The 22411-nt window shown below is 33.4% G+C and overlaps 1 protein-coding gene and 1 long non-coding RNA gene across 6 annotated transcripts; one reads left to right on the top strand and one right to left on the bottom strand.

The window, feature by feature from the left end:
- Positions 1–80: 80 nt before the first annotated feature.
- On the bottom strand, positions 81–22114 carry LOC106672847 (ral GTPase-activating protein subunit beta). Of its 5 annotated transcripts, none has more exons than XM_024224567.1 (29): positions 21588–22114; positions 12931–13152; positions 12677–12878; positions 11608–11634; positions 10436–10600; positions 10139–10372; positions 9827–10081; positions 9652–9768; positions 9460–9546; positions 9245–9400; positions 7246–7472; positions 7044–7189; positions 6898–6979; positions 6693–6834; positions 6534–6632; positions 6264–6404; positions 5934–6160; positions 5758–5868; positions 5522–5690; positions 5378–5465; positions 4622–4753; positions 4357–4558; positions 4134–4295; positions 3963–4047; positions 3777–3911; positions 734–826; positions 539–662; positions 370–486; positions 81–310 (listed from the first exon to the last, which is right to left on the bottom strand). In XM_024224567.1, the coding sequence occupies exons 1-29, from the start codon at positions 21609–21611 to the stop codon at positions 205–207; spliced, it is 4077 nt and encodes a 1358-aa protein (XP_024080335.1). In that variant the 5' UTR covers positions 21612–22114; the 3' UTR covers positions 81–204. The 5 variants fall into 5 exon arrangements, with proteins under 5 accessions (XP_024080335.1, XP_014260072.1, XP_014260073.1 ...); XM_014404586.2 differs by lacking the exon at positions 21588–22114 and adding an exon at positions 17901–18206; XM_014404587.2 differs by lacking the exons at positions 11608–11634; positions 21588–22114 and adding an exon at positions 17901–18206.
- Positions 20923–22407, top strand: LOC106672853. The gene is made up of 2 exons (XR_001341314.2): positions 20923–21155; positions 22370–22407. It is a non-coding gene; the product is annotated as an uncharacterized LOC106672853 (long non-coding RNA).
- Positions 22408–22411: the final 4 nt, after the last annotated feature.

Genomic DNA, 22411 nt, shown 5'->3' with positions numbered 1-22411 from the left:
TTGCAACTAAAACAAATTTTAATATAAAATATTTTAATATTCAACAATATTAAAGTTTAAACTTTACATCATACGTCATAAATTAAAAAAAATTCAAATAAATAACTTTTATCACAAAGAAATGCAGATTTCTTTTATTGTTAAAAATATATTTACACGTGCAGTCTGATTTAAGAAAAGTTGAATAACTTTGGAATGTCAATATCACTGAAAAAGACTTGTAAGGAGGCCAGCCCTTGAGTCTTTTAGTTCATATTTTGTTGAAATTTCTTGGATTTTGAGCCTCCGCCTAGTGTGTGGAGGTTGGTAGCTGAAAAACAAGTGAAAAAATATAAAATAAATAAAACAAAGTTTATAACAAATACTTACCTTTCATTGTCAAGCCTTTTCCGTCGACAGATGTTTAGTGCTGTTTGCCTTATGAATGCTCCTACTTTGTTTTTACCAACGACTATACCATCAACAAGCGGTGTAGCGACAGTCGGTCTTAAAATTTCCACTGTTAGAAATGGCCAAGCAGAATACGAAAAACCCTTACCTATTGGTAGACGGTTGTAGTTTGATTCTAAATAAGCCACTCTGTAGTGCATGAATAAATATAATGGTGCAATTTTGAGAAGACCATCCTTCTTGACCACAACCAGTGTGATTTATCATTTCTTCTATAAAACCAAAATGACTACAATAAAACAATCTGCCCTCTTTGTGTTATAAATGTATGAACTTTCTTTACCTAGAGGAAAATCTATATGATCCTCAATATTTTCTAACCATACAATGAACACTGGATACGTGGTCAGCTGCCTTTTTGCCTTATCTTCATTTCCTTTAAACATCAAGTCAAAAAATTTGTCATGTTATTTGAATTTGAGTCCTTACTATCAGCAATAAAATGAAGTTTGTTTAATTAACACCTCAAGAGATTTAATTTTTAATAAACCTTTAGTGAAATATTTTTAATTCAACCTACCACATTTATTTATAGGGATATTCACTCCCTTAGCATATTCACCCATTCGAACAATTAAACATTCTAAACTAAAAGCTGAGTATTTTCATAGTTTTCCTCCACTGAACCAGTCTCCATTTTTCCAGATCCAACTTAAACACACATATTCCGGTACACATAATTGTGGTTCTGGTCCCATGAGAGAGAGCTGCTCCTATTTCACTTATTTGGTCAGCCTGTTCATTATTCTCTTCTTCTCCTTTGTGTCCCGGAATATACTTGAAGGGGTTAAGGTTAAATGAAGTCAATATCTACAATCTTTATTATAATGGTATCCCTAAATAATAATCTAGAGCTCTTAAGTTAAGGCTTTTTATCAGATTCCTAAGCTTTGTTAATGACACCCATACGTAACCTTTAACGCCTTGGCTTTTTCTCTCCCAGGAGTAGGAATCACAGCCTTTACACCAATAGAGGATATGTTCTGTCAATTCTTAATTTTCCTATCTTCTTTTTCTGCACAAGCTTTTTTTATGCTAAGGGGGGAGGGCGATAGCATCTATTATGGAACCCCTACAGCTTATAGCCATATATGTGGGGAAGTGTGCTATTTCTTGTAAAACTCAGCGCTTTCCTTGATGCCTCTTCATGGATCTCCTTTGGTATGAAAAATGTCTTGCTGTAGTGTCTGTATCGTAAACATCTAACACTTTACATTCACAAAGGATTGTGTTGGTGTCTGGTTCCTACTGACAGAGCTAGCATGTTTCCCTTCTCCTCAAATCCTGCTTACTGAGAGAGTTCTTATGCCTTCTGTTTTGAGTTATTTATAAATCCCTTAGCTTGTCTCAAACCTGGCATGTTTGTCTAGGGCTTCTTTCTCAATCCATTTTTCCAGATCCACACATATATATATATTACACAGGGCGGGCGACCAGGACCCGAGGGGTTAAAAGCCTGGGTAGGCCCGTACCCCATCCCTAAAAGGTCCGGGACCTGGTCGGCTCACAGTCCTGCATAAACCTTTTGGACCTATTCACAAACCCCAGGATGGACCATTTTATCCTGGGGAGTGTTTTGGTTATGTCCTCTCCTTCGAAAGTATCAAATCTTTCCCTAGCTACCTATCGCATTCTGCAAGGTAGTGTCGAGCCGTTTCTTCTTTTGTTTTGCAGAAGCGGCAGAAGGGGTCTGGTAGAGTACCCATTATGAAGAGGTGTCTTCTCAAGGGGCAATGGCCCGTTAGGATACCTATCAGCCTCCTTATTCCCCTTCTAGAGTTAGAGAGTAACCATTTCGCTTCTTTAGGTTTGATTTCCTTCAGAAACTCCTTCGATTGCCTGCATCCGGGGGACATATTCCATTCCTTAAGGAATTGTTTCATACCCCAGCTACTTATACTCTTTTTTGCTGTGCTTAAAGAGTGGGGTAATACCGGTTGTGGCCCGACAAACGCAGTATTTGATCCTTCCTTGGCCAGGCTGTCCGCCTCCTCGTTGCCATAGTGCCCCTTATGAGCAGGTATCCATATGAGGGTTACCCTATTCTCATACCTGGTGATAGTCCTATTAATGAGTTCAACGGTTTCCTCTACCAGTCTAGATGTTGATAGTTCTTTTTGTAATGATTTTAGACTGGCCTGACTGTCGGAAAAAATTTTAATATCTTTTCCCTTAATCTTGTTATCCATAAGTGTTCTACAGCAAACATTGATGGCCCAGACCTCTGCCTGAAAGACCGAGGTGTTATTACCAAGAGGAGAGGAGATGCTGATCCCTAATTTAGGTACATGTATTCCAGCACCGCTTCCCTTATCCTTAATGAATGAACCATCGGTGGAGCAGTCTAGGCTACGATGGTCATCATCAGACCTATAGTTATAGTCACAGGGAGTAACTACCTGAAAGTACTTTTTCCCTAAAGGTGTTTTCACCTTTTTATCGCTTACACCCAGTAGTTGGTTGTTGACCTTACTCAATAAATGTAGAATTTTCGAGTGTCCTATATTATTTCCCTTACGGTTCCACTAATTAATCTATAGCAGCTGGTTAGTGCTTTAACCTTGACAGATCCACACATACTCCGGTGCACTTAGTTGTAGTTCCATGAGTGAGAGAGCTGCCCCTATTTCAGTTAGTTGGTCAGCCTGTTCATTCTCTTCTACTCCTTCGTGCCTCAGAACCCATTTCAAGTAATCTTGTTTTACTTCCCCAGAATTAAGCTTGAAAAATCATTGATTTGTAGTAAGCCTACTTCCTGTTCCATCTTCTATCCATCTGTGTACCATATTAGGGCCCATTCTTGAAACATAGAGCCACCTTTTTTCCAAATGTCTCTAGTGTCTACCTCTACTTAGAAGGGTCTCTCAAAGTTGTTTTCTCTCATTTTGTCAGACACTGTTGTAGCCATCTCATTTATTTTAACTCTTTTTAAAATTTTGTTGTGGCTCCTTATATCTGGTTTATTTCTGTTGTCTGCTGACACTCTCAAAAGCCACCCTTTGTGGATAAACAAATCTGTACAGGCTCGGTTTTGATGCTCAGAGTCAGCAGTATCCAGTCCCCCTTGAAGGGGACAATACCCTTCATAGTCCCACTCCCCCAATATGCATTACTGATTTTTAAATTGTAGTATTAACAGTGAAGAATGTATGTGCCAATTTGAATTCAAAAATAATATTAAAATTTTTAAATTTTGAGCTAAAACATGAGTTGCATCAATGAACTCAGAAAAGAGGCTGTTACAAAAGCCAATTGCTTTGGGGCAACTTCTATCAAATAGCACAAATTGCAAGTTCACAGAAACAAATGATAAAATACAAAATTACCTATTTGCTGGTGTCGGACTTTTGGTAGGGGCTGCAGAGTTGGGACAATGAAGGTAACCTGTGACATAGAGTCTGCCCAGTAAAGAACATGCTTATGCCCAGAAAACCACCCTCCTCCACTTCCTCCCTCTACATCTATAAAAATGTATTATGTAAATTCTATATTTCAATTGTAAAAAAATTTACCTTGACTTGAGCCTGTAACTTTCTTTGGTGAGCCAAATGTTTTGAGCACTTGCAGAAAACTATTTGAAACCAGGCAATTTGATTCCTGAAAATAAAGTAATTTAAGTATATTTTTGTTATTATACATTCATGATAGTTTACTACATGTAATTATATATACGAAAAACTTACAACATTTGCTAATATATCTTGGTAATGAGATTGCCCAGCTCTCACATAAAAAACATGACAAGTATCACTCGTGCGCGGTTCCATTCTGTCCAGCATTTCCACATCCTTGAAGAACCCATCTTTTTTTGAGTCCAAAGCCAACAAAGAGCATTTCCCCCCTTCCTAAGATTTTAATTATAATAACGTATAATAAATAAATATTTTTTGTATAACAAATACATACAAGTTTGTGAAGGAAGCCAAAATGTGATAGAAACAGTCTAGTTGTTTGAAACTCGCCACAAACCCTTGGTGGATGGCATTCTTGGGAATTCTTTTTCACATTTTCAGCCATTAAACGAGCCTCTGTTTCCAATTCTTTTTGTTGTTTTAAAAGATGACTTATTTCAGACACATCACCATCCAGGACAGGAATACTGTGCTCACTAGGTTGTTTGAATATTTATTAATGTTTTGCATATAGAAATATTATAAAAGAGGTAACTCACACAGCACATCGAGGTATCTTATTGATACTATCAGGGAAAAATTTGTGTTGCACTCTCTGTACCTGTGGGTTTGTGTTTAAAAATACTGGCCTCCCAGGCCCTGACTGGCCTTTACCACGAGAAGCATTAGATCTGAAAATGTAAACAGAGATTAGTTTTATATCATTGCAGACTTGATGTTGCTCGGCTGCTCCATTAATTATGCAGGGTTTTTTTTTAAGTAATCAACCTTTATGAGCCACGCCGTGTGACTGTCAATCTGACGCCCTCTTTAAAAAGAGATTTGCCTGTCAGATAATATTAGGCAGATTAAAAAAAATTCACTCTACACAGCAATAACCTTAAATTTTCCTTTGGTACTGGGGAAATTTGTAGAAGGCCAAGCATCAAATGATTTTCTACACTTCGTTTATGAGTGCCATGGCATGACTGTGGAAAGAGAAGCATGTTTTGGATCTCAAACCTTAAGTGGAATTTTTCTTTAAACTTCTTTCTAGTCAGCTTCTCAGATATTCACATTTTCTGTAAATATATTTATTATGTGAAATTGAAGTTGTATTTCTCTTAAGTTACTCAGTCATTGTCTTAATTATAGTTTAGTTTACATTTTTGTATTTTATTTTTTAATATTTTGTTATTATTTTATTGCTGATTTTAATCGAAAAAATAATATAATGATACCATTTGTTCAAGGCACCCAGGTAAAGTTGTTTATAATTAATTTAATTAATTATATACTACATATAAAAGTTTTACCTATGTCTCGGTAGCTGCCTCAGCTGGAAACTCCAAGCATGGCGCCCAAACCCACCTCTTAATATCACATTTACCACCGGGCGGGGCTCTAGAAAAAAGCAATAAATAAAATCAGATAATTTATTCTTACTAGACAAATTTAACCTTCGTGATTTTCTAGAGGGTCATCTAGCAGTGCCATGAGGATTGTGTTGTGTAGAACAAAGTACTTAAAAGATGAGGCTGATTTTGTAGAGCATTGTCTCAAAAGGATGTTTTCATCGACCAGGGTCGATATAGACTCAGGCCCACACATGGTTGGGAAATGTCCAGCCTTAAACCGATGGATTAAATTAGATTTGTAAATGTGATTTAAGTTTTCAAATATGTTCTGCACTGACATGTTCAAGGATTGTGGTCAGTAATGACTCTGCAGCATCTCTCACCCTCATTGAGACTGGCTTCAATTCCTTTTCATCTTTCATTTTTATCGGTTCATCCCTTCTTTTTCCCTAGAAATATAATAAAATCAGATATCATTCAACATGATCAATGCTCAAATGATAATTCTTCTTACTTGTGATTTGGAGCCAGATAAACCTAGCTCAACGACTTCGAGCACATTGTGTAAACACTGCTTATTTTGAAGTAAACTCGGCTGTGCCATAATCCAAACCGAGACAGTTGTAAAAGCTGCGACTACCGATGAGTGCAAATCCTTGCTGTGTGCTTGTGGAGGCCTCCAGCACTGGTAAACAATATAGTCGCACACCCACTTCATACCCCTTTCCCATTCGACGTGATCTTCCAGGAACATAAATGTTTTAAGTGTTTATATGTTTAAAAATACAATAATAAAACACATACACGAAAGCATACATGTATACATTTAAAAAATGGGACTTACCGATATCTTTTATCCCTGAGTTGGCTAAGCCACACAAGAGCTCCAATGCAGCTAGAGATATACCCAAATCACCTTTCCATGATGAAATCAGTCGATGGCATACTAAATAAGTCGCTTTCACAAATAAACTGTTAGCAGAATCTGAACAAAAATCAATGTTATTAGTAGACATTTGTAGTTTTTTCATATATAGTAAAAACATGAATAGAAATTAATTGATATCCATAATGTTACAATGATAATGTTAACAAATTTAAATGCAAGTATCACCTGATGAGCTTGAGCTGTAACTAGTCAGTTGTGGTAATTGATTTTCTCCCATAAGTCGTTCAATGGAAGCTGCATCTTGTACCATAACTAGTAAACCACCTAAATTTAAAATTAATGTATTAATTTATTTTTTAAATTAATAAATAGCTATTAACAAACCAAGTAGTAAATGTGTATTGTGTGGATCTGTTTCAACTTGAAGAGCATTTATCAACAGGTTCATTACCCTGGATTTAAGTTGTCCAAATGTTAGATGAGGTTTATCACTATGTGTACTTATGAGTTCTCTGACAACCAAATTCTGGAAATAATGTTTTCAACATTTTTTTAAAATCATGTAGTAGAGTATTACATCATTACTCACGGGAAAATGCAAAGGTAATGGTAAAATCGAGAGGAGAATGTTAATGCAAGCCCTTCTAAATTCTGACATGTTTACGCTTGGCCTTCAAAAATGAATTTTGTTTTAAAAATAAACTCTTACATGACATTATAAATTAAAACCATTACTTTAAGGTGAGATCTTTATCAGGAAGGACCCTTTCCAATGATTGCAGAATGTGAGGCACCAAAATTTGTATACCATCTAGATCCAGGCGTAGTAGATCAGCGCTGTTCATCAAAATGCTTACTAAAGACTCTTCAACATCCCTTTTCTAAAATCCAACAGATTATTATTCTGTGTTTATTTTCTTGCAATGAAACTACATACATCATTGAGTTTTAATCCGTGGAGCAGAACTAAGTAGAACCTGGCATAGTAGACAGGCAAGATCTGTTCGCCTGTTTTCTTTGAGCAGAATATTCTACAGAGTGAAGCCAAGGCAGTGGCACGTCCAGCTTGATAACGACTTGTCATCAGGGAAATGCTCGTCTCCGATTCAAGGCTGTCATTCTGTCCAGAACTCAATGATCCGCTTTGTCTGCTATTATTTTCCCCTAAAAAAAAAGAAAAAAAGTGGTGTATGTTACTTTGCAATATATGCATACAAACTGTTTAGAAAAATGTGACATCACATCAACTAATATTTATAAACAAGTCAAATTTAAAGGATAGGTAATTATAAATTATCAACTTACATAAATGGACAGGCCATGGAGTGGCTTTAGGGTCACAAAAAGTAATACATTAAGACAAACACAACAGATTAGAGGCAGTAAGTGGCAATTTTTTTTTTAATAACATGCTGCTAAAATGATTAGAAAATATTTTTATTTAACATGTTCATTACAGTACTGATTGGTACTTCTGAAATATGGGAAAAATATTTTTTTAAATTTTGAAATCTATTTAGGTTCATAAATAACCCTTAATTAAAATTTTGATAAAAAATTGACTTTTTAACATTTTTGTATCTTGGTTCTGGCACAACATCCGTATATGAGGAAGGTCAGGTTAGGCAAACCAACAATATATATTCAAAACTAAGGTAATTCCTGTCTTGCTGGAGTAAGATTGGGTGTCGCGGATGAAGAGTCAAACCACTTTACAATGTTTTCTCCATTTTATTCACTTAAAAATCTATGGGCTGTGCCAGCATTCAAACCCAGGACCACTACCATGGCAAGTAAGATTCACCCATCCATTCTGCCACTGAGGTCCCTCAATATATATATTTGTTTGCCCCCATTTATTATGAAAAAATTGACTAATTGTATACTTCTACTTACTAACATTAATAAATTTAAATATTATTGGGAGGAATACATATGTAAATAAATAAAAATTGAAATTTAACTTTAAATTTATTTCTTATACATATATGAAATTTAATTATGATAATTAAAAAGAATAATTAATTGTAAAATGTTTATTTCATTTATATTTATATATTCCTTTAACATATATATATTTTTAAAGCATATTACTAAAATAAGTAAAATTAAATGTAAGGTAAAAAATTTAAACTATGTATTTACAAATTCAGTAATTATTCCCATATTTATTTACTAAATTATTTAAAATATTTATCAATTATTTATGATTAATAAAAAAAATAAACTAAACAAAAAACCATTCAGGGGCAAAAGACCGAAAGATGAACAAAAAATTCCTTTGGTGTGCTGATCTCGATTTTCACTTTAATTAAAAGTATTTTTGAAAAACCAAAAGATTTACCGAGAAATATATTTCATAACAATATAATAAAAAAATTACCTATTATGGGTAAAAAAAATTTTTTTTTTCAAAAGGTCAAATTGAAAAACAGACTTCATGGTAATGTTGACAAAGTAATACTAAAGCAAAAGGCCTGTGAAATCGATTCAATTTGAAAAATATCCCAAACACCCTGCAACAATCTTAGAAAAGTTGGGGTTTTCTAGAAGAGGTGTGTAGTTATGGGATGTACAAATGTGGGGAAAGGTCTATTGTGTTGTTTCAGAACACTCGTAATGAACATGTTAAACAAAAAGTATTCCTTTTCATAACTAAACATTAAAAAAATGCACAGATCCGTCTGCTGATACAAAAATGATTAATGACCATTTAAAATCAATTTGTGTATTCATAATATTATTTATAACAATTTAAGTCATCTTAAACCACAAAATTATGTATACTTAAATAAAATAGAAAAAAAAATGTTTTAACTTTAAATAGCCATGATTGCAGGATTGGATTTAACATAGGCAGACAACTCAAGGTATATACTTTTTATATATAACATGTACTTTAGCATTCGTGATAAAGTGTTAAAGAAAAAACTCACGTGATAAGTTAGGATTAGCGTACAGGCCTGTTCCAGTTTGTGCAGCTTCGAATAACCACTCACCGAACAAATGAAGGATGCTGTTGCACTTGGGTCTACCTGGGGCCAGGATATGTGCTGAGATAGAGCTAATGTCCCAAGAGCCACTGATAGTAGCTGAAAATGCATAATTAAGCATGATTTTTGTGAATTCACATTTACACAAGGGAACTTACTTATAGATGAAGTAGAGCTGCTACTTGCACTGGAGGCACTTAAAGCCCTGCCACTCACTCCTATCAAAGCTGCACTACTTTTAGATCCTGTAAAATATTCAAAGTGCATAATAAAGTTTCAATATTACTTTGTTATATAAGTCATTTATTTTCTTTAATCATTAAATATAATTATTTTATGTTTGTAATGACCTTTATGGGAGACAGAAGAAACACTGAAGCTTTTGGCAGGCCTTCGATGAGGAGGTGGTGTTGGTATCTCCTTTTTTTGATCCTCTTCTGTCAAAACTAGCTGTTCACTCATTACACCTTAAGAAATTAAACAATATTAATTAACAAATGAGAGATTTCAGTAAAGCATAAATACCTAAGAAAGCATCTACAATATTTGAAATTCCTTTAATAGCGATTAAGAAATTTATAGGGAGCACTGTGAGACAAGGGTGCGAACTGGGGTCCATGTCAAGAACCATCGCATACTGGAGAAACTTAGGTGTTTGTGATATGACTTGTGGTCGGCAAAGATCAACCGGAGATCCAAGAGTGTGCAACAAACGAAACCAGACCTGTGCGACTGTTTCATCGGTCAAGTCATTTGGAACTGTCCAACTATCATTTTCATCTAAAAATTCTTTAGCAATAAAAAAATATTGTGTCATTTAATAAACATAAAACGCACAATACTGGTGTTTCGGAAAGTTTGGTGGGAACATGATCCCAATGAGACGGTGTGTCAACGCCAAGCAGACTTTTGCCCAAGTCGAGATCAAAGCACCACGATGTCTCCATGTCATTGCCATTTCCCTGAGGGTCCGCCAGAGTGGAGGAGACGGAAAGCTTTTTCCACATGCTATGAGCCAAACTTCAAACAAAACTGAGAGCACCCTTTCACACAGCTGATCTCCAACATCATCTAAACATTTAATTTTTTTAATTGATAAAATTCAAATTTAAATTATTAGGGACACAAGATGACCTTTTGTAGTTGGAGTAGCAAGTAAAGTTTCATTAATAGCGAGCATGAAGATCAGTAGTGCTTCCCAAGTCTCATGGGACATGATGGTTGAGCAATGTGCTGCTTGCTGCAGGGTCCTCAAAACCCTGTGGCATAAAACAGCCTGTCTTTTAATTGTGTCAGCACCTGAAACCATTATAAATTATAAACAAACCATGTCTCAAAATTATAAATAAAGAGAACAAAACACATGCTTACAACTATTCTGACATTGTCTTCCAAAATTTATTTACATACACTTACAACTAAAACTTAAGCTAATATGAAGCAGCAACAACTTTTATGTCCAACTTAAGGTAAAAACACAATCTCCTATTAGACAGATTTGAAACAAGGTTATTTTAAAGTTGAATAAGAAAATTTACTAAATAAAGTTATGGAAATGTAACTTTTGATCCTATATTTTAAATGTAAATTTTTGTTTAATTTTGGCAAAATTTACACTTCATTTCTTAGAATTGAATTCTAGCACAAATAATTTTTTTTCTCTAAAATTCCCTAAAGGAAAAGATTATATACATATATATTTTTTTTTTTTTTTTTTTATTTTTTTTATTTATTTTTTTTTAATAAGGTCATTAAGGGTTTTAAGCGTTGAAAAATGAATACACCTTCACATAGTCCTATCTTGTATTTGTTAAATATTTTCTTGCACATTTTGAAAAATAGGTTAAACCGTAAAACCTGCTCCACACCTCTTTGACAAGGACCACAGTCAACACAACAGTGTATTTATACCCCAGAAAATTAATTCCATTTTACACTTTGTTCATAAACATTGTTCTTCTCTAGTTTATTTTCACTCTTAGACACACACATCTTAGGTGAAAATATAAATGAAAATACTAGCTGAACAACAAGATGATTATTGGAGTCACCTTCATTTCACCATTTAAGTTATTTTTCTTTGTTTGTAAATGTTTAATGCAGAAAACATTGTTAACTACTTTAAACATTGTTCACTGCCGTTTAAGCGCAACAAACAAACTACACCACAAGCAGCCAAGTTAATCAAATTTCACATTACAACTTTAACCATCCAAAGCTGGGCCACCACCAGATTTTAAATTTACAATTAACAAAGTCAAAAGGCCCCAGTCAAATCATCTACAAATTAAATATTTGATACAAACCAAGATCCGAATACAGGAAAGGCCAGACTGCAAAATAAAGAGATTAATTACAAAACTGGTGCAAAAGGAAATAAATCTTTAAAGAATGAATGAATCGAGTTAGCTAAATATATTAATAAAATATTAAAAAACAAAGATTTTGGATATAATTGAAAAATGAACTTTCATGTGTAATGTAAACCATTCCTTGTTTTGTTATTCCAACTAAAGGATAACAAAACTGACATTTTTTTTACCTTTATAATTAAGTGAAAATTGTCTCAATCAATATAAAATTGAAGGATTGGCTTTGACATAAATAAAAAATATTGCTGTTATGTAAAAGGTGATAGACAATTTTTTGTTTGAAATATTCAAGTTTTTAAACTTGGTATTATTTAAAATGAAAATATAACTGTTCTCAGAATAAAGAAAACATAAATTAATTAGATTAGTGCATATATTATAAGGATGCATTACAAATAAAATATATAATATATTAATATTCTAGACAAATTAAAATATTTTAGTTACTTACTTATTACATTAAACTAATAGAATGTTGTGTACTTTACATGTGTAAGACCCCAATTTCAAGTGTATTAATTAAACAATTATAGTAAATTTGTTAAATGTAAGTAAAAACTGGGTTAATATAATTAAAAATGGAAACTAGCGCACTTTAGATTTGGAGAATGAACATTCAATCCATGAATGTGTTGTTATACAAATTAGAAATGTAAGAAGCAATAAAAAAATATCTATTAAAATAATACCTTCAATCTAATATCAAAAATTGTTATAAACCAAAAATTGCATCGGAACAGTAATTATATGTCAAATAGATTGTCTCAAATTTAATATATTTTATTAATCACAAAATCTCATGAATAAAGTTTGAAAGAAATTTGATGAAGGAAATACACGAGGGGAGTGGGTAGTTGACAGAAATAAATTATAAACAGAAATATCTATTGTGCTGCAGTTCACAACTGTAAAATTTTATAAACCTTGAAGATTTAAAGGTGTATACCTGCTCTTCAACAAAAATGTTATTAAAATTATTAAAATAATCATAATTAACATGTACCTTCTCCTTTTCTTGGAATGAAAAGATTGTGCAGATGAGCGATAATTTTCCTTGCATAGAGGTTTGGATCATCCAGAAGAGGTTTGGGGACACTTGTTGTAGGTGAGGGATGGAGGACTGTGAGCCAGTCGCAGTAAATGTGGACGCAGTCACGAATCGCATCATGTTCGACCAACGGCAGGCTCAGGCCATAACAAATAACCTGTCAGAATACATCAGTGAAAAATGAGTTTTCCAGAGGTAATAAAACATACCTCCATGCACCACTGGACATCCTTGTCGGAGACCAAGGGACTGGGCACTGGAGCCTGCGTCAATCCAATGTTCTTTATTAGATCTTTGACAATAATGAGTGCGACATCTTTTCCACTCTCAACGGGAAACTTGTTGAGGACAGATTCACGATCTGCGCTCTCATGTCGAACAATATTTGCCAAAGATGCCCATTCTGAGTACATTCCCCCTCCCTCACTCTCCTGAAAATACATGTTTTACGTAAAATTAAATATTATGAAAACGGGGAAAATTTATGGCCACTAGTCTATAAATAGAGAACAGAAAAAAAAATATATATATATAAATCAGTAATTAAATTCATACAATATGAACATTCTGTACTGTCCATTTATGTTTAGAGGTCTAATTGACCATTTTAATTATTCTTTTTATGCAAGGCCTTGGTTGATATGAAAAAGTTAGTGTCACGAGCGGGATTAGAACCCACAATCTTCCGCTCAATGCACCGCTGCTCTAACAACTTGAGCTATTTCTGCTAAGCCTTCGATCCACTCGGACACCAACTCCCTTACAACCTTTCAAATTTTCCCTCTTTTTACCATTTTTCTGTATTGTATTAAATTACAACCTAATTTATTCCAAGCCTAATTTTTAAGCCATCAACATAATTAAGCCTCTGTCCAAACCTCTTTATTGATAAATTGAACTATGTATTTAATGAAATGTCCTTTATTTGGTTATTTTTACATAAATTACAAAGTTGAACAATAGAAATAAAAGAGGTGGGGTGAGTACATTGATTCACTTTTTGTGAGAGATGGTTCTATTCACAAAATGTTTTTAGCAGCAATCTGATTTTGAATTTATATGCTCATCATAAGGCTGACAAGACACGTTTGTAATCTCACCTGATGATTAGCATTTAAGGCTCAAAAATAGAATCATCCTTTACAACAAGTGAAGCTGAAGAATGCCTAAATTGAAGATTCTATAGTTAAGAAATACAATATAAAAATCTGGCTTATGTTAAAGTATTGTACATTTTAATTGTGAATTTAAAAATATTGGTAAACATAGTGTCAGCTACAACTTATAATGCTATTTATATTTCTATAGTTTTTTTTGCATTCTTTTTTCTCTTAAATAATAAATTATATGATAGATTTTCAATTTTTAAAGTATACTGTATAAGTACCTAGATTTTCAATGCACTAAATTTTGTTTAGTTAGTATTTTATCTATAATCTGGTTGATTGAATATTTTAAAAATGAAACTTAAGTGTAGTGGTGTATAATATAATAATAAGATGCTTTATTTAAGAATAATTACAAATTTACATAGTGTAAAGAAACTACATAAAAGCATATACGGCTTGGATATGAAACCTTAGTCCATGGTAATGAGGATTTAACAGCCAACACCACAACAGGTGGAAACTTTCTGACTGCCTATTTTCTGAAAGGAAAGGATTAAAAAACACAATGTAGTCAAATTTATTAATGTTTGACTTGAAGCTTGACACGAATCATTCTAAATTATCACGCGTAATATTCAGCAGGACAAAAACCCGTAGCTTTGAAATCCCTTCTTCCTTAATGTTTCGGGTAGACAGTTGGACATTGTGAATATCACAAGGTTTTTAAGTATTGAACTTCACAGCCTTCATTCTATCATTTAACTTTCCTGGTGTGAAAACTGATTGCTGTATGATTTGGACTTAAGAAATGGAAACCAGTTGTACACCAGTCCCAAGAGCGAACAGACTATTATGCTCTTTTTATATCACATTAGATTGTTGACCTGCTTTATAAGGTTTTCCTACTTCAAAAAAGAGCCTGAAGGGATTCTTGGACTGGGATATACAGACAACTGTTTCTCGGAGTTCAAACAGCCCAATATACAGTTCCTGGATCATGACCCTACAAACAGTAAATACTATCTGTGATCACCAAGACCAGAATAGAACCAGGCACAAAGATAAATTCGCTCTACCCAAGCACCACACCACACTTTATGAGCAATTAGCAAAGGAAGAGATCGAGGTAAATAACTTCTGGCCAAGTAACCTAACCAAAATCAACACCAAGTGCCATAGTTGCAAGAAATTTGTCTGCAAAGGAGACCTAAGACCACCATTAATGCAAAGTACAATTAAAATAGGTTTTTTAAAAATATAAAATGTAATGTTTTTGAAGAAATAAAGTTTTAAAATTTCTAAACATTTATTGAGGGGCGTCGGTGTTTGCAACGGTTTAGGCATTGACACGGCACTCATCACTATAAGGTAAAGGTTCCAGGTTCGAATTCAGGGGCCTTGCATTCAAACCCGACATACTTACAAATGGGCTTTTCTCAAAAACACCGGCACCCCGAGGGTTGATATGACCTCTGATGTTGTGAACCCTTGTTAAAAAAATAAATAAAAAATAATAAACATTTATTGACCTTGGTTTCCTTTATTCAATGCATTCGTTTATTACATTGCATTGGGTGAGTCATAAAAAAATGACCGATTTCATTTTCTTGGAAATTGTAATCCTCTAAAGGCTTTATTTGTTTGATTTGATATATACTATACTAAATGAATGTGTATAAAATGATCTTGTCTGCCTTCAGTTTTGTCTTGGAGTTTGATTAAACAACAATACATTTGAAATTGTTGTAATATGCCATTATTGATGCTCTCTCTGAACGAACAGTGTGCTGATGCTTCCAGAAATTTGAAGCCAATGACATCATACTCAGAGGAAAGAGGGTTTTGGACAAAAAACATCATTCGATGAGAAAACTCTGCAGGACTCTGTTGAGACAGACCCAACAAAAAGTACTTGGGAATTGGCAAGAGAAGTTGGAGCTTCCCAATCCACTATAAATTGTAGATTGCACAACTCTAAATCATTAAGAGTGATTCCTCATCAGTTGGCCATTGAGCAGGCACACCGTAGTTTTTCCCCCCTTTTTAAGAGGGTATTTCAACTACAAGGTTATATGAACCTTCAGAGTGCCGATGTTTTTGAACAAAAGCCCATTTGTAAGTATGTCAGGTTCGAATGCAGGGCCGCTGGATTCGAATCCAGGACCTTTACCTTCCAGTTATGAGCGCCGTGTCAACACCTAAACCGTTGTGGCCACTGACACCCCTACACACCAAGTAGAAATTTGCCAACATCTCTTAAAAAAGGCAGACCCAGACGGAAGCCACAGGATGTTTCCCACAAGCCTGGAAAACCTGAAGATCCAATAATTGGACAACCGATCAAATAAATACCTAATGTCGAGTTAAGGGTAGTCTCAAGGCCAAAATATGTAGTGATGTGGGACATTGTTAAACGGGGTCAGCCAGGTGCGGGACCCCTGTCTTCACTGGTCCACCCGCAGCACGGTAACTCCCCAACTTTTGCTTTTCCTTTCTACCACTCCTCCGGCAGAGAAACTGGTACAAAAAGGGATGATTTGGATATCAACAGTCAGTCTGGACAAAGGGCCCAAACCAGTTAACAGTTGACTTCAAGAGTCGATCCATGGAAAAGAAGCAGCCACACTCTGTCTCGGAGTCAACAAGGGAACTCAGCCAGCCAGGACCAGCCATTGTGACTCATTAGATCGAATCAATGGTTGAGATACCGGAAATGCACTGAAGATGCTGATCATGGCAAGCGTCATTTGGGGTAAGTTAATACACCCTGACTAACTGTTAATAGACTCATCCCAGATTTAGAGTTGTGGCTGACTTATTAGATTAATTAAGATTTTGTTGTGGTTGTGTACAACAGACGGAATTGTGTTGAAATAAAAGTTTTATTTAAATTTAAATTTTAAAGATTTATTGAGTCTTAGTCAATTTAAAAGATTTATTGAATCTTAGAACCTCACCTTCCTCTACCCAAAAATAAGTAGCAAAGTGCTTACACCAACTACTCTCTTATTGTTTAGTGAAAAGAAAGAAAATATAGAATTGTTCAGCCATCGCACTGTCCCGTCACTTACAGTGGATATAATGAAAAAGCAACTAAAACCAAGAAACAATGGTTAGACTGCAATCAGCCTGCTCTACAAGTCGCAAAGCAAAGCCAATTCAGCAAAAAGATAATGCTCTCTATACTTTGGATTACAAAGGCACAATTCATTCTAGTCTATTCTACAAGGTTTGACCATTGTTACAAATTATTGTGAGCAGTTACAAAAAAAAGTATGATGTTTTGACCCAGCATTACCCAGGATTAGTAAATAGAAATCGGGTTTTGGTACAACACCTGATCATATTTCTCAATACATGAAACAAAAAATTGGATGAAAGTGAACTTTTCCCTCAACCTTACAGTCCAAACTTAGCAATTCTGACTACCATCTGTTCCGGTCCATGGCTCATTATCTTCAAGGGAAAACATTTAATTATCTGGATGAGGTTCAAAATGGACATGCAGAATTCTTCCGTTCAAAAACCAAAGAGTGGTATTGTGAAGGAATCCAACTCCTGGTGTCGAGATGGCAACAAACCATAGAGCACAATAGTACATAATTTGAATATTAAAAAAAAAAGTTGTGTCAAAATAAAATTATTTTTAAAATAGCATTATAAAGTAATGTATATTATGATATACAGTTGTTCGGTTACATAACAAGTGTATAAACCTAAGACATACATATGAGTACAATAGGCCAGAAGGCTGTCGTGCTTGGGGAACATAACCCCCCCCACTTCCTAGACACATTTATCATGACATATATGTACATACAATTAAATTCAATATTTGTTTAAGAACCATTTTCAAACATATTGCCCACGTTTTTTTAAGGTTTAATTTCCTGTTTCTCGGCCGAAGTGATATATTTAGCGTTTACCACGATATTAAACAATCTTGACCGTTAATTGAATGGAGTCATGACAGACGTGTCATCACTGTAATGTTTTCTGTCCCAACAGCTCGTGGAAATAAACCGACAACCGATGAGAAATTAAAATTGTTGAATTTCGTTGAGACTCACTTTGAGATTGACCCTATTGAATATGCCCAAATTCATCAATATTGCAAAAGTCGTCGTTTTCGAAAAGAAAAAAGCCGAGTGCACAAATGCCAAGGCGATGATAAACCGTGGTATGTCGGTAGTCAAACGCTCGTCATACTCATGACACGAGTGCCAGGCAGGTGTTCGAACTCAGTCCAACTATCTCTTCACATCCTGAACACTCAATGATCACACACAAAACAATAATACAAATACATGAAAATGTATTAAATTGTTTTCAAATAAACATCACACATCACGTTTGCCTTTCTCCTACGACAAGGTTACAAGTCTCCGTTTACAAATTTCCCCAGATTTCCCTTTCATCGAGAATTTCTTTTCCTATTTGTGCTAAATCACTATTGAGTATTACAATTTTTTTAAATATTGTCTTTATTTATCACAATTTTAACGTTTCAAACAAATATCCGTCAAAAGATTGCTTACACATTGTATAAAACTACTCCTAGTATTTCTGTTCATATTCCATATCACTCTTTCATCCTTTATGATTTTTTTTAGATTTTAGTATCCTCCAAACACATTTGAAAATTATCCATCTGTTGTCTTCTAAAGCTCCAGGAAATATTACAGTTTGAAGTTGAATTTGTTGGCAATGGGTTCGTTCAAAAATGATGGATGTATGCTGTATCGGTAGGCATTATGTTTTAGGCCATAGGTTTTCATGTGAATCATGATCATTTATCATTAGAATATAGAATACCATTGTAGCCCATCATGTAGTACGCTTGTTTTCTGTATGAATGATTAATTAATGCAAAAATTTATGTAATAATAGTGAAGAGTGCAAGGAAAGTATCCAATGTCTAAGTAGGAAAAAAATACAGAGAAGAATAATGCATAAGAGTGAGAAAAAAAAGCATGACCACAATCTGTTTGTCGGAGAAAAAAGGAAAAACAATAACAATATGTATACCTGGCAGACGCACTAATGTCCATTGTCTTTGTCTGTAAATTTAAATGTAAAAACGAAAATGTATAAAGTTCAATAAATTTACTTCTTTATTATTATTTATTATTAAAAATATGTATGTGAAGACATTTCTATATAAATGGTTATCATAAAAATTGAATTGAAAACAGAAATAAATTAATATGACAAAATATCAGTTTTAGGACAGTGCGCATGAGCAAATTTTTGTTGCACAACTATTTTGTCCCTTCTGTGATGTCCATACAATCATAATACGGAGATTATGCACAGAACAACATTTAGTTCTTCCGGTCAGCAACCCCAGGGCAATGAAATTGTCACCATACATTTGTTTTAAAAGAGACTCAAATACTAATTTAAAGTGTAAATTATGATAAGAAATATGCTAAAATAATTTGTTTACTATTTTATTTTTTTACATTTTTTTAATTTAGATAAGATTACGTCTAAGTAGTCAATATGCCAAAAATGCATTCAACCAATATCAAAAAACTGTTTCTGCCTGCAGTTGCAAAACAAATAGTGGTGTAAGAAATAGAAATGTTAGCAAATATTTTGTGATAAACCAAAAGGTTCGTCAGCTACTAAACAAAAAGGCATTGGTTTCCTTATGAGTCATTAGACAATATTCTGTCATTGAGTACGTTCAGAAAGTTGTGTTGTATCCTCATTCCCATATTCAAATGACAAGACAGCAGAATCGCCTGTTGCTCAATTAGTGCCAATATCTATATAGGCAAATTGGTAATCAGCATCCACCAATGCCACGAGTAGCACTGAAAAAATTTTTGTAATTGAAAAATTCAGAACCAGTGCGGTGAAATTGGATTATTCAAATATGCTTTCCATCCAAATCGCCGTTATGTTAAGAAAATGCAGGTGTAAATAGAATTGGTCAGAATTATGTGTAAATTGGCTGCAAATTATTCCATATTTCAGTGCAAAGTTGTTTTCACTATTTTGTGGATTATGGTGGCACCGGTCAAATAATTATACGAAAGAGCACTGAAACTTGCACTGGAAGTCAGATAACTGGAAAAAAAAGTGTTCTGGTATGTTGTAGTAGGCCTGAGAATTGCAAGAAGCTCATCAAAGTAATAAGTAGTAAATTAAATTAGTAAATCTTGTGAAAATAATCAAAGAATTTTAACAACAACGTAACACATGTAACAGGTAACATCTTAGTTTTTGAAACACCAAAACAAATTTCTCTTTAATTAGTCTGGAGTTTAGCAGGTGAACCTAACATGTCTTTTTTCAATTTTTTGCGTCACATCAATAAGGCAAATATTACTGCTGACTCCAAGAAATCCATTTATAATAAAATCATTCTAGCATTTCATGTAGAACTGCCTGATAGCCCCCCCCCTTCAAATCCAGTATACTTACAAAGGAGCTTTTTTCAAAACCAGCGGCACCCTGAGGGTTTATCTAATTTTATATATAACAAATATATAATACAAAAATAATATAATATATATAATCTTTGTTTTTATATTTTTACTTTTACAAAGTTAACTTTTTTTCAATTTTTGAAATGAAAAATTTGTGTATAATTTTTCATACACAAATTTTATACATATAATTGAATACTTGTATAATTAAGACTAACTGATAAAAAATAATTAAGTTGGTAATTAACTTTGAAGTACATAATTACAAATGGGATTGTTTTAAATGTGTCCCATTGTTTAGTATTGTAAACCCTCGTAAAAGAAAATATTTAATAAATAATAATTAAAAAAAGCATTGAGTTGCCGGATCAACAACTGACAAGGCACCCCTCATTATTCTTACTTATGATTCATATTCTTGCAATTTTATTTTACCAATTGATTCATTAATATATGTATTATGAAAATTACATTAATTATTCTCCCCAGATTATAAAAATAATTTTCAATAATTCAGTTTCAATTATTTCTATTGTGAAATATAGTTTAAATAATATTTTTAACATGTTTTTATATTATATTTTTAATCATATCACGTTCAACCCATAAAATTGGTGTTTTCTCACTTTATCTTACAAATAAGATAACATTTAGATAAGTCATATCAACAACCTGGTAACTTTGAGTTGATTCATGTGTTGAAAAATGTGCCTTGGTAGTTGCAGATGCTACATTATTTGTGCTGTCGTAATGGCCGCGAATTTAGCCATTTGTGGATACTTTGTTTATTCTATTTTAATAAACCAGAAGAGTGCAAACAAAACTGAACATGGTTGACTTTCTAGTGACATACATCCATCGAGGCCAAAAGAAAATTGATTTCGTGTATGATCATTTATATGTAATTAATCTTTGAAAAAGCTAATTTAAAGCAAATAATATTAAGTTATGTTTCACTGGTTAAAAAAGTTTCCCAAATTAGATATTTCAATTATTAATAATCAATCTGCCCTACTTTTGTCGGTTGCCAAATTATTGTGATGATACTATATATACATACATGTTTAAAACACATAAGACCTTGAACTATACACTTTTTCTAACAAATTAAACGTTATTATTAAATTCAGGCTAATTATTTATTATTGTTTAATTTTGAAACAAAAGATGAAAGTACATACATAATGGATTTTGATATCATCATTCCAATAAAATTGATCTCTGTAAATGCATGGCAAATAATATTTGTTTTCAGTATTAAGTTTGTTGGTTAGCATTTTTTTATCCATTCTGATTGTCGTTTTTTGATGCACTTACCCCACCAACATGTGTGCACATCATCAGTAAGAACTATTATGAAAGTGTTACCCTCCCTTTCCACCATTGAAATAACTTGGCTTTGCTTTACAAACAATACCATAAGCAAAATAATAAACGTGATAAGATTTTAATCCAGACCCTTATAGAGCATTGTAATCAACTTGTATTTTTTTGAAAACTTTATTATCACTTTAACTATATTAACACATTTAGATAACAGAACATACACTTCTTCCCTCAATACATTTGCCAGAAATAGCTTTAATATTGCCATCTCTTAGAGTCATTCTCTATAGGTAGGACCAAACGTTTGATTATACAGTGTAGCTAAAGAAATAGAAACAAATAAACAAACCTATAATAAAAATACAATTGTGTCTACAAAAAGGGTAGATACAAAGCGGGATTAAACAGTCACAGCTAAAATTCCTTTTGAGAGGATGGCATAGTTAAATTGTTTGAAACCAAGACATATAATTATCAATAAAACAGATAATGTATCTATCTTGTTTATATTCTACAAATAGCTATGCTAATTTAAAAAAATCAACATAATTTTTCTACTTTCTTAATATGTTGAAAATAATGCCATGAACTTATGTTTATTTATATAAAATCATTGAAAAAAATGGACCATAACATGTTAAATATTGGCGTTTTGCTAAATGGTATTTTTCCTTTAAGTTTACCGTATAACATAAGGAACAAAACCACAGATTGCATGAAAGGGAGATGTAACATTTTAGACCATTTTAAACAAAGATTTTTGTTTGTTGCAGGTTGTAAATATAAGAAGGCTGAATAAACCAGGAAAAATAAAA

Source organism: Cimex lectularius, unplaced genomic scaffold, assembly GCF_000648675.2.
Source record: "Cimex lectularius strain Harlan isolate CLEC.00 unplaced genomic scaffold, Clec_2.1 scaffold46, whole genome shotgun sequence".
Classification (NCBI taxonomy): Eukaryota; Metazoa; Arthropoda; class Insecta; order Hemiptera; family Cimicidae; genus Cimex; species Cimex lectularius.
This window is presented reverse-complemented; position numbering and strand designations above follow the sequence as displayed.

What these genes read in the sequence shown, in the direction of transcription:
- LOC106672847 (XM_014404586.2), bottom strand. Translation starts at nt 17,936, where the DNA reads ATGAATTTGGGCATATTCAATAGGGTCAATCTCAAA. An exon ending in CTTTCCGAAACACCAGTATT is followed by an intron (nt 10,082 to 10,138) that starts GTGCGTTTTATG and finishes AAGAATTTTTAG; the next exon opens with ATGAAAATGATAGTTGGACA. An exon ending in GATAAAGATCTCACCTTAAA is followed by an intron (nt 6,980 to 7,043) that starts GTAATGGTTTTA and finishes TCATTTTTGAAG; the next exon opens with GCCAAGCGTAAACATGTCAG.